General features: G+C 45.5%; 1 protein-coding gene across 4 annotated transcripts in view; it reads left to right on the top strand.

The window, feature by feature from the left end:
* The first annotated feature begins 36 nt into the window (after window positions 1–36).
* The window catches only part of TRABD2A (TraB domain containing 2A), a 117,553-nt gene continuing 105,888 nt past the window's right edge, over window positions 37–11,701 (top strand). For 3 of the 4 annotated variants that reach the window (XM_039543474.1, XM_039543475.1, XM_039543472.1), the window contains exon 1: window positions 8,904–9,070. In XM_039543474.1, coding sequence (XP_039399408.1) covers window positions 8,957–9,070 — 114 coding nt within the window. In that variant the 5' untranslated portion in view covers window positions 8,904–8,956. Of the gene's footprint in view, window positions 250–8,903; window positions 9,071–11,701 lie in introns of those variants that run through there. The other variant, XM_039543473.1, reaches the window with a different exon arrangement.

The following is an 11,701-nucleotide window of genomic DNA, read 5'->3' as shown; positions in this document are numbered from 1 at the left end:
CTGCTTAGCAACACCACAACATTCTAGACCCTATGAGCAATGGGAGCAGGGAGTGTTGGAGAGGCTGTCTAAAGTCCATTCCTGCGAGACGTTTTGGAGTTTGATGATCTGATCCTTAACCCCATTGATGTCAATAGCAAAACTCTTATTGACTTTAACGGTGCAGATTCAGACCCTGAATGAAATGACAGGAACAAAAGAAGAAGATTTGTATCAATGGCGCCTACACAGCAGCCACTGATCAGCTCGGTAAGAAAGTTTGGTGGTAACAGTCAGATGCCCTCCAGGCTTCTGAGCTGCTGCTCCTTACATCTTGGATAACCTATTTTTTTCTTAAGTTAGGGTATTATTTTATTTTCTGTAAAATTACATGTAATAATCCGAGGTTTAAAAAAACTAAACAACTTCAGGGCAATACATTCAGCATTAGAAATGCAGGAGCTGTTATGTCAAATTGGATTTGTAGAGTGTCTCTGAACAAGTGGAAAGTAAATGTATTGGTCAGTTTTATCCTGATGACAAACTGCAAAATGTCCACCCATTTTCCGCAATCTTTGGTGGGGAGAAAAAAAATGCCCTGTTGGGCTGAAAGCAAAGCAGGTGCTGACTGAGTCTAAAGGAACATTTTAAAGAAAATTACATTATGTGCTGCTGAAAATAAGGGTTAGAATGGAAGCTTTTCTGTACTGTTGTTGCCCCAGTATGCTGTAGTAGTAAAAAGCATCCCTCTGTCATGGCAGCATGGCACATGCAGACTATTGAACGGCTCAAACCAAAATCCTACTCCAAACACCTTGAACCTTTGGCAAAGTTCAGATCCTAATCCCAACCTGGATGGAAACTTTGCAGCAGGCTCCTTTCTGACATCAGTCGGACAACTCACTGCGCATAAAGTTAAGCATGTGCATGAATCTTCGCAGGAGATGGGCGTTTGATGGTACAGTCTTTGGGGCAGTGACAGTCATGTTGTTACGAGTGTACAGTACCTAACGTAACGGGGCCCAGTCCCTGAGTGGGACGTCTCAAGGCTCTGACAATACAAATAGATGAGAATGGAGTGGGTTGCACCAAGATCCCAGATTCACATAGTCCCCAGTCTTTGTTTGGATCTGGGTCTAAAGCCAGCCCTGAAACTTGTAGCTCAGGCCTGCCTCTAGGTGAAAGTGGATGATAGCCCTGTTGTAAAAGAAATCAACTGGGATACAACTATGACTGCAGTGCAATCGGATAGAGCACTCCAGGAATTTAAAAACCACAGATGAGGTCACCTGTTACTTTGGGATCGGAATGAGTTCGGGATATTCAAAGTAGTTTTGATTGAATACGGGGGCTCCTTTACTAATCCCATAGATACTGTGACTCATCAGCACCGTGGGTGAAATCCTGGCCCCACTGAAGTCAGTGGCAAAATTGCCATTGACTTCGCTGGATCCAGGATTTCACCCAAAGTATAATGTATATGAGGAGTCAGATGTCGTTTGTTTGTATTTACCATTCACCCAGAAGAGCCGTTCCTGAGATTACAATCTGTACTGTCTAATTACAGTACACCTACAAATGATACCATTGTTTTTTACTATCTCAGGCCAAGTCCTGAGATCTTTGCTCAGTTTTTGCTACAGTTGGTCCAAAAAACAGGAAAACGTTATGCAAACGTTCTTAATGAAAAACTCGTTCCTTCTTTGTTGTCAATGTTGTGACTTTCAAAACTGTCCTGCTGGCTGGCTGTCTGGTCAAATAATCAGGATGAATTTTTCTGTGAAATTTTCTGAAAAATTTGTCTTTCTTTTTTCACTGAAAGATTGAAATTAGGAAAATTTCCAGCTGCTCTAGTTTTTTCCTCAATTCTTTCCCAGGCAAATGCTCCTGGAATTTCCTGGAGGGCTTCAGGAATTTGCCTGAGTGAAAACTGAGCAAGTATCTCAGCATCTCAGATGTGGGGAGAGATAGCTCAGTGGTTTGAGCATTGGCCTGCTAAACCCAGGGTTGTAAGCTCAATCCTTAAGGGGGTCACTTAGGGATCTGGGGCAAAAATCTGTCTGGGGATAGGTCCTGCTTTGAGCAGGGGGGTGGACTAGATGACCTCCTGAGGTCCCTCCTAATAGTCTATGATACTTATAATTACTCACCTGGGACTGTGTTGTTCCCTTCATGGACTACTCCCATCTAGGGGACAGGAAACTCTGTGAATTTCCTGTACACTTTTCCCATGTGGCAGGGAGAGGAGGTACAGAGAACAGGATGTGTAGTCATCCCTCCTGTTGCAGAAAGGGTATTCATCTCCCAAAACCAGTGGATCACCAGAGTTCTTCACAAAGGATAATAATGTAACTATCCTCTGTGAATAATGTACAGAGACCTTGGTTCTATTCCCAGCTCTACCATTAGCCTACTGGGTGACCGAGGGCAACTTACTTTGCCTCTCTGTTCCTCAGTTTCTCCATCTGTACAATGGGAATAATGATACCAAGCTCCTTTGTAGAATGCTTTGAGATCTACAGATGAAAAGTGTTATATAAGTGCTTTGTTACTCACTTATTATTATTAATAATAATGAGTTAAGTCTTTGGGATATTTGTTTTGACAGTGGCCCTTTAATTTAATCTTTTTTTTGTTTTTGTTTTTACAATAAAAATTAATACCTGAATATTTCACTCCATTTTTATCAGGCTTGGCGTTTCACTGGTTCCTCGCTCTCATTTTCTAAACAACTGTTGTTTGATTAAATCCCTTTGGTGTTATTTTCAGATGGGGAGTGGGAATGTAAAACTTTTAACTCGTTACGGCCTGAACTTCCAAATGCTCCTGTCGTTTTTGTTATTTCTAGAGAGCCGGGGTTAACGCAATTCAGTGCTCCCTGTTCTGGTCATGTACTCTCTCTTCATGTCCTTTCAGCGCCTAAGAGATTTATTTTTGTTTAGCTTTCCTTCTCCATTCACATTGAGATTCCTATTATTAAGATGTGTTTAGAGTACAGCATTCCACTCTTTCCTCTTTATTTTGAGCTTCTGGCTGACTACACGTGATAATTACATGTAACCACTTCACTTTGTAATATATTCCCCATAGTTCCCTTCCAGCTGACCTAACACTTTCATACAGTAACATACTACAAAGTTCACTAACCCTTTTTATCTGGAGGCATAATTGGGGCTGTGTGTTTCTGAGTCTCTGAAGTCCACATCAATCCTTCTAAGCAAACTTCCTTTCAAATGCAGATAAAGTAGAGTACTCTTTCTCAACCCAATGAGAAAAGCTCCTTTGCCTCCGTTAGTGCCTGTTTTATGATATCTCTTTCATGATTTTAATAGAAAAATCAGCAAATTTAGCTTTCCGGGCGATCCAAGCAGCACTGTGAATCTAGTTGTGCTTGATTTTGACTGTATCATAACTTAGCTTGTGGAGCCTGATAACTGTGATTTGAATATAATACCTAGACATCAGTGCAGATGCCCTTTGCCACAGCCTCTCCATGCCGGTGCTCTCAGGGTTTGTGTATACGAGAGGGGTTTTTAATATGACTGAAGTGATAGCCAGTTAACACAAGTTAGCTAAGATGTTTGTACATGACAAACTGGGTACCCCCTCAATGTCTGTTCCAGGACACACACATTTGTGATGTCTACACTGCCAAGTACACAGATGTGTTAGTAACCGCAAGGTAACTGACAATCAGTCAATTCAAGTTAAAAACATAACACATTCTCAGTTTGCATCGAGGGGGAAGTTAAGGCCTCAATTCAGGAAAGTAGCTAAGCATGTGCTTAAATTCATCCTTGTTCAGCAAAGCCCTTAAGCACGTGCTTAAGTCCCATTGGAGTCATGGAGGTAGCGATACAGGGACAAAAATAATAAACAAACCTGGATAGGCAGAACTTAGCAACTTTGGTTTTCCCTCTGTGTTTCCATTAATGACAGTAAACTCTGGCTTTTAACTGAAATACAACACACTTGTACAGTTTGAAAGTATCTGAAAAACATTTCCTTTGCCCACTCATGTCCTATTTTCCACCAGGCAATTCACCATGGATCAGTTGCTTTGGAATATACATCCATTCAAATGATACCGCAAGTGGCATTTTGATCTGTTTTGTCTGTGTTCCAGTAAGTTACATGTGCTCCAGTAAGTACTGCTGGTTATTTTATCTTGCCACTTTTTACTCACAATTGACTGAAAATACCTCATGTGGTAAGAAGCTATTTAACCAATTCAGTAGCAAGACTGCACCATACAAGACATTCTTGCAATGTACAGTTTCATCAATCTGGCATGTGAAAGTCATGTTGCTCCCAAACCCAGTCATGTAGATCATCAGATGTGGAGCTGGCTTACTAAACACTTGACTTTCCACCCATCATCTAGGAGGGCATTGTTAATGAGGACACTACCATGGTAGGTAAATGTTGTCACAGTATTTAGCACCTGGCTGCTAACGCTGATGATGAGTTTGAAACACTGTTTACTTAGCAGTGATTGGTTTACAGCCACAGTATTTGAAAGCCTAATTGCCTAACCAATGTCACATCTCTGGTTCTTCTTCATGGGTCTAGGAATGCCCAGTTATCATCCAAAGAGGAGTTCTTTAAAATAAGATCTGTTGAAGAGATTACTTTACAGATTGCATGTAAATTATATCCCTCGTCAAAACTAAGGCTCTTTGCCAGAAGAACACATTGATTTTTTTTTAATGGTTAGCATGATCTGTTGAAAGAGTAATATGCATTTTATATATTGCCTATGCACATAGTTATTTTTATCACGTGCACGCTTCCACAAAGCTCAGGAGGAAATCACAACTGAAAAAGTTAATACATACTTAACTCGAGATCTGAATTGGGCAAGCTTGTGGCAGCTTGTTGAGCTGGTCCTTTTTTTTTTTTTTTTTTTTTTTGGAGACCTCCACCTTGTACTCCAAGAGCTAAGCATTCATTACAAAAATAAAGGATGAATTTGTAACCCTGTTGAAGTCAATGGGTGTTTTGCCTTTGACTTCAGTTGGGTCAGGATTTCACCCCTAATCTCTGTCTCTTACAGTTGTGCAGATGAACTTAAAAATGTGAACAGAGCATCATTAATACAGTGATGTCTGCCTGAGTCTCCAGCCAGCCTGAAACAATGAGCCTGATTCTCCCTTGCCCTGCACATACTATAGATCAGGGGGAGGTGGGTTTAAAATGCTGCCAAATCAGAATGGCAGCATTCTAGACCCACTTTTGCACTAGTGTAAATGACTGTGCCAGGCACAGGGCATCACAGAGTCAGACCCAGTAGCAATCAGAGAAGTGTGGCAGCCCCTACTCATCCCAAGTGGGTATTAACTTTAAAGCCTAATAACCCTCATTTGAAATGTCCACATTGTTAATTCATTACTGATCAGTGCATGCAAAAATGAAGCGAGAGATTAGGAAGGTCTGTGCCATCTGCTGAGAATGGCACTGCATTTTGTCGTCTTGGAGGATGGAACTTGGTTTGTGGATGGAGCTTTGGGGAATGCCAAAACTCCATACCCCTTCCCCTCCCCTCATGTGACTGACTTACTCCTGCAAGAGACTGGTTTATTTCACTTGTTTTGGTCTCTAATAAAACAAGACAAAACAACAATCACCTCTACCCAACAATAGGTTCACATGCTAAGGCATGTTGTGGAGTGAGCTGGTGTCCAAGCTTTAAATAAATATATTTAGATTTCTCCTTTATTTGCTTAAGTCACAACAGTTTTGTTGTATAGGAATTATAGCAGCACCAATATAATTAGTTCCTATTATTAAGCTTGTTGAGGGATGTGACACTTGGCCATTTTAATTCACCTCTGGCTGGAGCCTGGCATACGGGCTCTTACCTTTAGTGCAACGTTTTTAACTGGAGATTACAGACAATGTACAATTTTGAGATTTTAAACGCTTTTGATCAGTGTCAGAGCAAATATGGTTGAACTTTGACAATTAAAACATTGCAATAGGTTCTTCCATGTAAAGCTTTTTGAAAGGATCACATTTTTCATATGAAGGTCATGGCCAATGGAATAACTTTTCTGTGTGCACAGTATTTCTAAATCACAAAATGATGACAGAGGTTGGTTTCATACTGCAATAATCTGGAGTCTTTAGGGCAAGAGTAAGTCCAATGTAATGGCTCCCTTTATGCTGTATCTCAAGCCAAAAATGGTTGAGTGGAGAAAAGACAATGGAGGAATCATCAAGTTCCATTTATATGGAAACCACTTCAGGCAACCTGCAAACCCAATGTTATGTCAGTGAATTAGGGACTTCTACTAGCAACAACCAATAAAATTGTATATTAAATCTCTTAACATTCCCAGACAAACCAATTGATAAAGAGGGGTTACAGCTGACAAAGTATCCTGTAATTTAAAGGAAAAAGCTGGACACTTTGGTTTAAAAACTTAAACATTAGAAAACAGGACATTCTAAGTAAAAATTTAAAATAAAATCCCCCCAACCTTTGAACATAGGGAAATTCACAGAGAATCCTCTGCTCCCCTTTTGTCAACCCTAGCTGAATTACTGTTCAGGTGACAGGTTCGGCCACTGGAGGATAACTTGGCAGTAATAATTTCATTAGTAGATCTCAGTGCACTTTACAAAGGAGATCAATATCATTATCTCCATTTTATAGATGGGGAAACTGAGGCACAACATGGTGAAGTGACTTGCCCAAGGTCACCCAGCAGGCCAACAGCAGAGCCAGGAATAAAAACAAGGTCTGCTGAGTTGCAGTCCAATGCACTAACTAAGCCACATTGCTCTCCATAGCCCATGCTCTTTTGGGTGGTATTTATGTCTGGAAGTTGGCTGGTACATATATATGCATCCAGTTTTGGTCCCCTCCACTACAGAAGGGATGTGGAAAAATTGGAGAGTCCAGCGGAGGGCAATGAAAATGATTAGGGGGCTGGGGCACATGACTTATGAGGAGAGGCTGAGGGAACTGGGGTTATTTAATCTGCAGAAGAGAACAGTGAGGGGGGATTTGATAGCAGCCTTCAACTACCTGAAGGAGGGTTCCAAAGAGGATGGATCTAGACTGTTCTCAGTGGTGGTAGATGACAGAACAAGGAGCAATGGTCTCAAGTTGCAGTAGGGGAGGTCTAGGTTGGATATTAGGAAACACTATTTCACTAGGAGGGTGGTGAAGCACTGGAATGGGTTACCTAGAGAGGTGGTGGAATCGCCTTCCTTAAAGATTTTTAAGGTCTGGCTTGACAAAGCCCTGGCTGGGATGATTTAATTGGGGTTGGTCCTGCTTTGAGCAGGAGGTTGGACTGGGTGACCTGCTCAGGTCTCTCCCAACTCTAATCTTCTATGATTCTATGGTTTGAAGATGCCTGCTCACAACAACAGGAGCTGTGTGCTGTTGGGGAACACAAATTAGCCCCCTGTAATCCCACAAAATTCCATAGATGTTCATCTAAGGGTTCTAACCTACACACTGCCTAGTGTTAGCATCTAGTGCTTTGAGCTCCTGCAGATAAAAAGGCACTAAAGTAATGAAAAGCAGGCTATTGGACAGCACTCTCTGTGGCATCCATCTGTGCTGCTGTACCAGAGTTCAACTGCATGAGTTGGGAGCAGCTTTAATTTGTAATTTCCTTGCTGTTGTCAGATTAAAAGTGTGGCTTGGATCCTTTTTTCTCTCTGTTGCGCTGGCAACTCTTGAAGTCCCACCATTACGTTTATTTTTATCCTAATTCTTTGCATTTATACTGCATATGACTAATGCACCACAAGGACCTTTATGCATTGAGTTTCTCTCTCTTGCCCATCTAATGCAGCCACCACACACAGCTTTGGAGCAGTGTCACTCCCATCCTCTGCAAGACTACTGCCAATTTTGCAAAAAGAGTCAATCTTATTGCACCCTGTTTTCCCAGCCCCTGTCCAGTGCTGCCTAACACAGGGAGAGTTAAACCCTTCTAGTGCGTGTCCTGTATTTGCACTTTACGTTTTGGTTTGAATAACTCTGAAAGTTCTTTGCAAATGAATTGAACTTTTAACTATATACGTCTGTTAGTCTATAAGGTGCCACAGGACTCGTTGCTACTTTTAACTATAACTCTTCTAACTCCCACCTGTAGCTCAGGTCAGGTGTAATTTATTTTAGTGTTTAGGTCCCAGCCCTGCATGGACAGATGGTCTATAAAATTAAGCACACGCGTTAGATTTTGCAGCATGTGTCAACTGAAATCAAATCCAAACCAACTTGTCGCTGCTTTCGCTTCCATATGTTTTTATCCGCCCCCCCCCCCCCATCCTCCCTTGTCATTCCCCTTCCTGGCGTTTGAGTTTGATTTACTGGCCCTAGAGCGAAAAGACCTGCTGAGAAGCTGTAGCTCGGACAGAAGTGCTGGGCTTGCTGCAGAAACTGCGGGGTGAGGGGCTCTGGCTTGCAGTAAAACCTGCGGACTGACTTTCCCTCTCTCTCCTGCACTATTATTACTGCTGCCTGAGCCTGACCCCTCCAGCGGAGAGGAAGTGCCTGGCCTCCCCCCCTCGCCGGAGGACAGGCCAGAGGAGAGCGAGGGGGCGCTCGGCCCCCCCGGCCCGGGGCAGCCCCCGGGGAGCGGGCTGCTCCGAAAGCTGCCGGCCAGGGGCAGGGCTGGGGGCGTGGGGGGAGTGTAGGGTTAGGCACCTCCTGCGGCCAGTCGCACGGAGCGGGTGACTTCGTGCCTCCATCCAGGGGCTGCGGCAGGAACTACAGAGCGGCGCCCGGCCTCCTGCGGGGGAGGAGCGGAGCGGAGCGGCCGGGCCCCTCGGAGGGCTCCCCGCGGCTGCAGAGCCCCGCTCCCCCCCCCCCGGCATGGCGAGCCCCCCCGCCCGCGCGGCACGGGGACCCTTTAAGGGGAGGGGGCAGGGGCTGGGCGGCTCGGCGCGGGGGTGACTCCGCTCCCCTCCGGCCACCGCTCGCGGCTCGCCAGTCCCCGGGCTCGGAGCGACGATGGTGCAGCTCGCCGGGGCTTGCCTGGTGCAGAGCTGCCTCCTGCTGCTGCTGCTGGCCCGCCCGAGCCCCTCCGGCGGGGACCCTGCCGCCAGCTGCGAGCTCCACCGCAAAGTAAGTGCCCGGCGCGGCGCGGCGCCGTCCCGGGGCAAGGGCAGGGCTGCCCGGCTGGGCGATTCCAGGCGCGGCGGGGCCCCGCCCTGCTCCCCACGGGAGCCGCCTGCTCCGCTCGGTTTGTGGGACGCGGTTCGGGGCTTTGCCCGCGCCCAGCGCAGCGAGAAGGGACGTCCCGGCTGCCCCCTCTCCCCCCGCTTTCCCTGCCCTGCCTTCGGGGATCCGTGGGGTCCCCCCTGCCCCTTCTCTGGTGCTCCGAGACCCGCCGGGGCAGGGCGAACATCCCTCCGGAGACCGGGGAGGGGGAAAGGAGCCGGGCCCGGCTGGCTCGAAGGATGAGGTGTAAATAGCGAAGGGATGGGATTTCCAGAGCCCGTAACGAGACAAGGCGGATTGAGGAGCGCCAGCCTGCTGTTGGCGCGGGTCCTCGCCTCGATCCAGCTCCGAGTCCTTCCCCGTCACTCCAGTTCCAGCACCCCCCGCAGCCCGCCAGCGCTCAGAAGCCTTCTCCAAACGGGACCCTGTTAGTTCTAGCTCCTGATCCTGGTAACGCCACCAGCGTTTGCTCTCTCCGCACAAAATGGTTTGAATTAAACTGTCTAGTTCAATCTCCACTTAAGCCCTTTTTGTGAAATCCTGCACATGCAACTAGCTAGGTCCATAGACGGTGCCGGACTTTTAAAGTTGGAATGAAAGTGTGCAAAAGGCAGGCAGGCAAATCGGTTCATTAGCAGAGCCAAGTGTAAACATGCTGAAAACTGTCCTAAGCCTGCTCTGTGGATGACCCCTGGAACCTTTTAACTTGAAAGTGGTAACAGAACATAGATCCGAGCAAAGAGTAAAACCTCGCTCCTCACATTTATTGCTTGAGAATATCTGACTGGTTTTTTAAATACCCCTGTGATTCAGTTTTCCATAGAGTCTTTGACAGTACGGAAAATTTACAGAAGACTTGTTCTTTTGTCTGTTTCCAGTCCTCTTAGGCGTGGCATACCAAGTTTTATTAAGGTACCCATAATGTATTATTCCCTCATGGAAATCCTGTGGTGGTGCTCTCTTTTAATAAGAACTGCTGCAAGAAATGTGTAACTAAAGCCAGTTTTTCATAAAGTAGCCACCAGCAGTTTTTTCTTAGCGCTCAGAAAGAGTTCTGGCTGGAGCAGCTCCTAATATAGAAGAAGGTGAAATCAGAGCACAGAAGGATTAAATGCCCACTGTGAGCATCATGTGCAAACAGAGAATTGATGGTAATGGACATAATACACCTTTTAGTTTAATTAATGAAGGATGACCTCAATCTGTGCCTGCCACCCTATAGCTAAGCCTTGCTAGGATGGTTGCCTGGAGACAAACTAATAGTACAACTTGGCACTGATTTAGTGTGTTACATGGTCAAAGACCTGTGCAAACATTAACTAATGAATCCATACTCTGGGGAGGTAGCTATGGAATATTATGCCCATTTTATGGATGGGGAGAATGAGAGAGATTAAAGTGACTTGCTCCAACCCACAGAGTGGCCCAGCTTTCTGCAAGGGTATGTGCCCCACATGTGCAGTGCCTGCTGTGTGTGCAAATCAGGGACGTGCCCCTAGGAATGGGCATGCACAAATCCCAAACTTCACATCCACAGTGCTTGTTGGCGCACACGAGTCGGGCACAAGAAAAGGGTGAGCACAGACTTGGGAGAAATGGGACTGTTCTGCTTCAGGAGGCAAGTCACTCCTGGGAAACAGATGGGAGTTACGAGTTGTTTGCAGTGTTGTTGTAGCTGTGCTGGTCTCAGGGTATAAGAGAGACAAGATAGGTGAGGTAGTATCCTTTATTGGACCAACTTCTGTTGGTGAGGGAGACAAGCTTTCAAGCTCCACAGAGCTCTTCTTCTTGTCTGGAGTTATTAGTGTCCTACAATGCAGCTTAGCTCCAAGCTGTGGGTGTAGTTTTGGGCTGGGCCGTGGAGGGGGAGCATTGACCCGCCCCCCCAAAAAAGTGCAAGTCTTGGGAAGGCATGGAATTTGCCCCCTTTCCCCCCCATGCACAACCCTGTTGGCTTAACTGGAGCTGCCCCCACCTCCCAGATATAGAAGTCAGACTATGCCTATGCTCCAGGCACCACCTGAATCTGAATCTACTTTTATAGCTTGTTTTACCTTTAGTAAAGAACTTCTCAGTGTCGTGGCTTCCTGCTGGCTTTTGCCAAGACTTGTCGCTTCTGCCAAGGCGGTCCGTTACTGTGGCACGCTGTTTGCCAGAATTGCTACCTGGTTGTGTTTCTGTTAGTTTTTATTTTTTATGAGGATAGACTTTTGGCGTATCGCTCAAGCCCCAAGCTGAACGGTTGACAGCCATACTAATTAGCGAGCTAGCGGCATAAACTTTTGTTATTACTGACCTGTTTGAGGCCGTCTCTACACGATTGAATTTGACTGTCTGAACATGATTGTTCCCAATGGTATTAGCTGACTCATGTTGAGCATGATTAAGCAGCAAGTGAGGATGAGGACAAAACATGATGAACAAAAGGATAAGGCCAAGATTTTCAGAAATAACTAGTGATTTTTGGAAGCCTCCGTTTTTGGGTGACCAATTTGAAACACTTCAAAGGGGCCTGACTTTCAGAAAGTGCTGAGT

The sequence above is a fragment of the Mauremys reevesii genome, linkage group 6, assembly GCF_016161935.1.
Source record: "Mauremys reevesii isolate NIE-2019 linkage group 6, ASM1616193v1, whole genome shotgun sequence".
NCBI classification, from domain to species: domain Eukaryota; kingdom Metazoa; phylum Chordata; order Testudines; family Geoemydidae; genus Mauremys; species Mauremys reevesii.
Note: the sequence above shows the minus strand (reverse complement) of the source record. Positions and strands in the feature narration are given on the sequence as shown.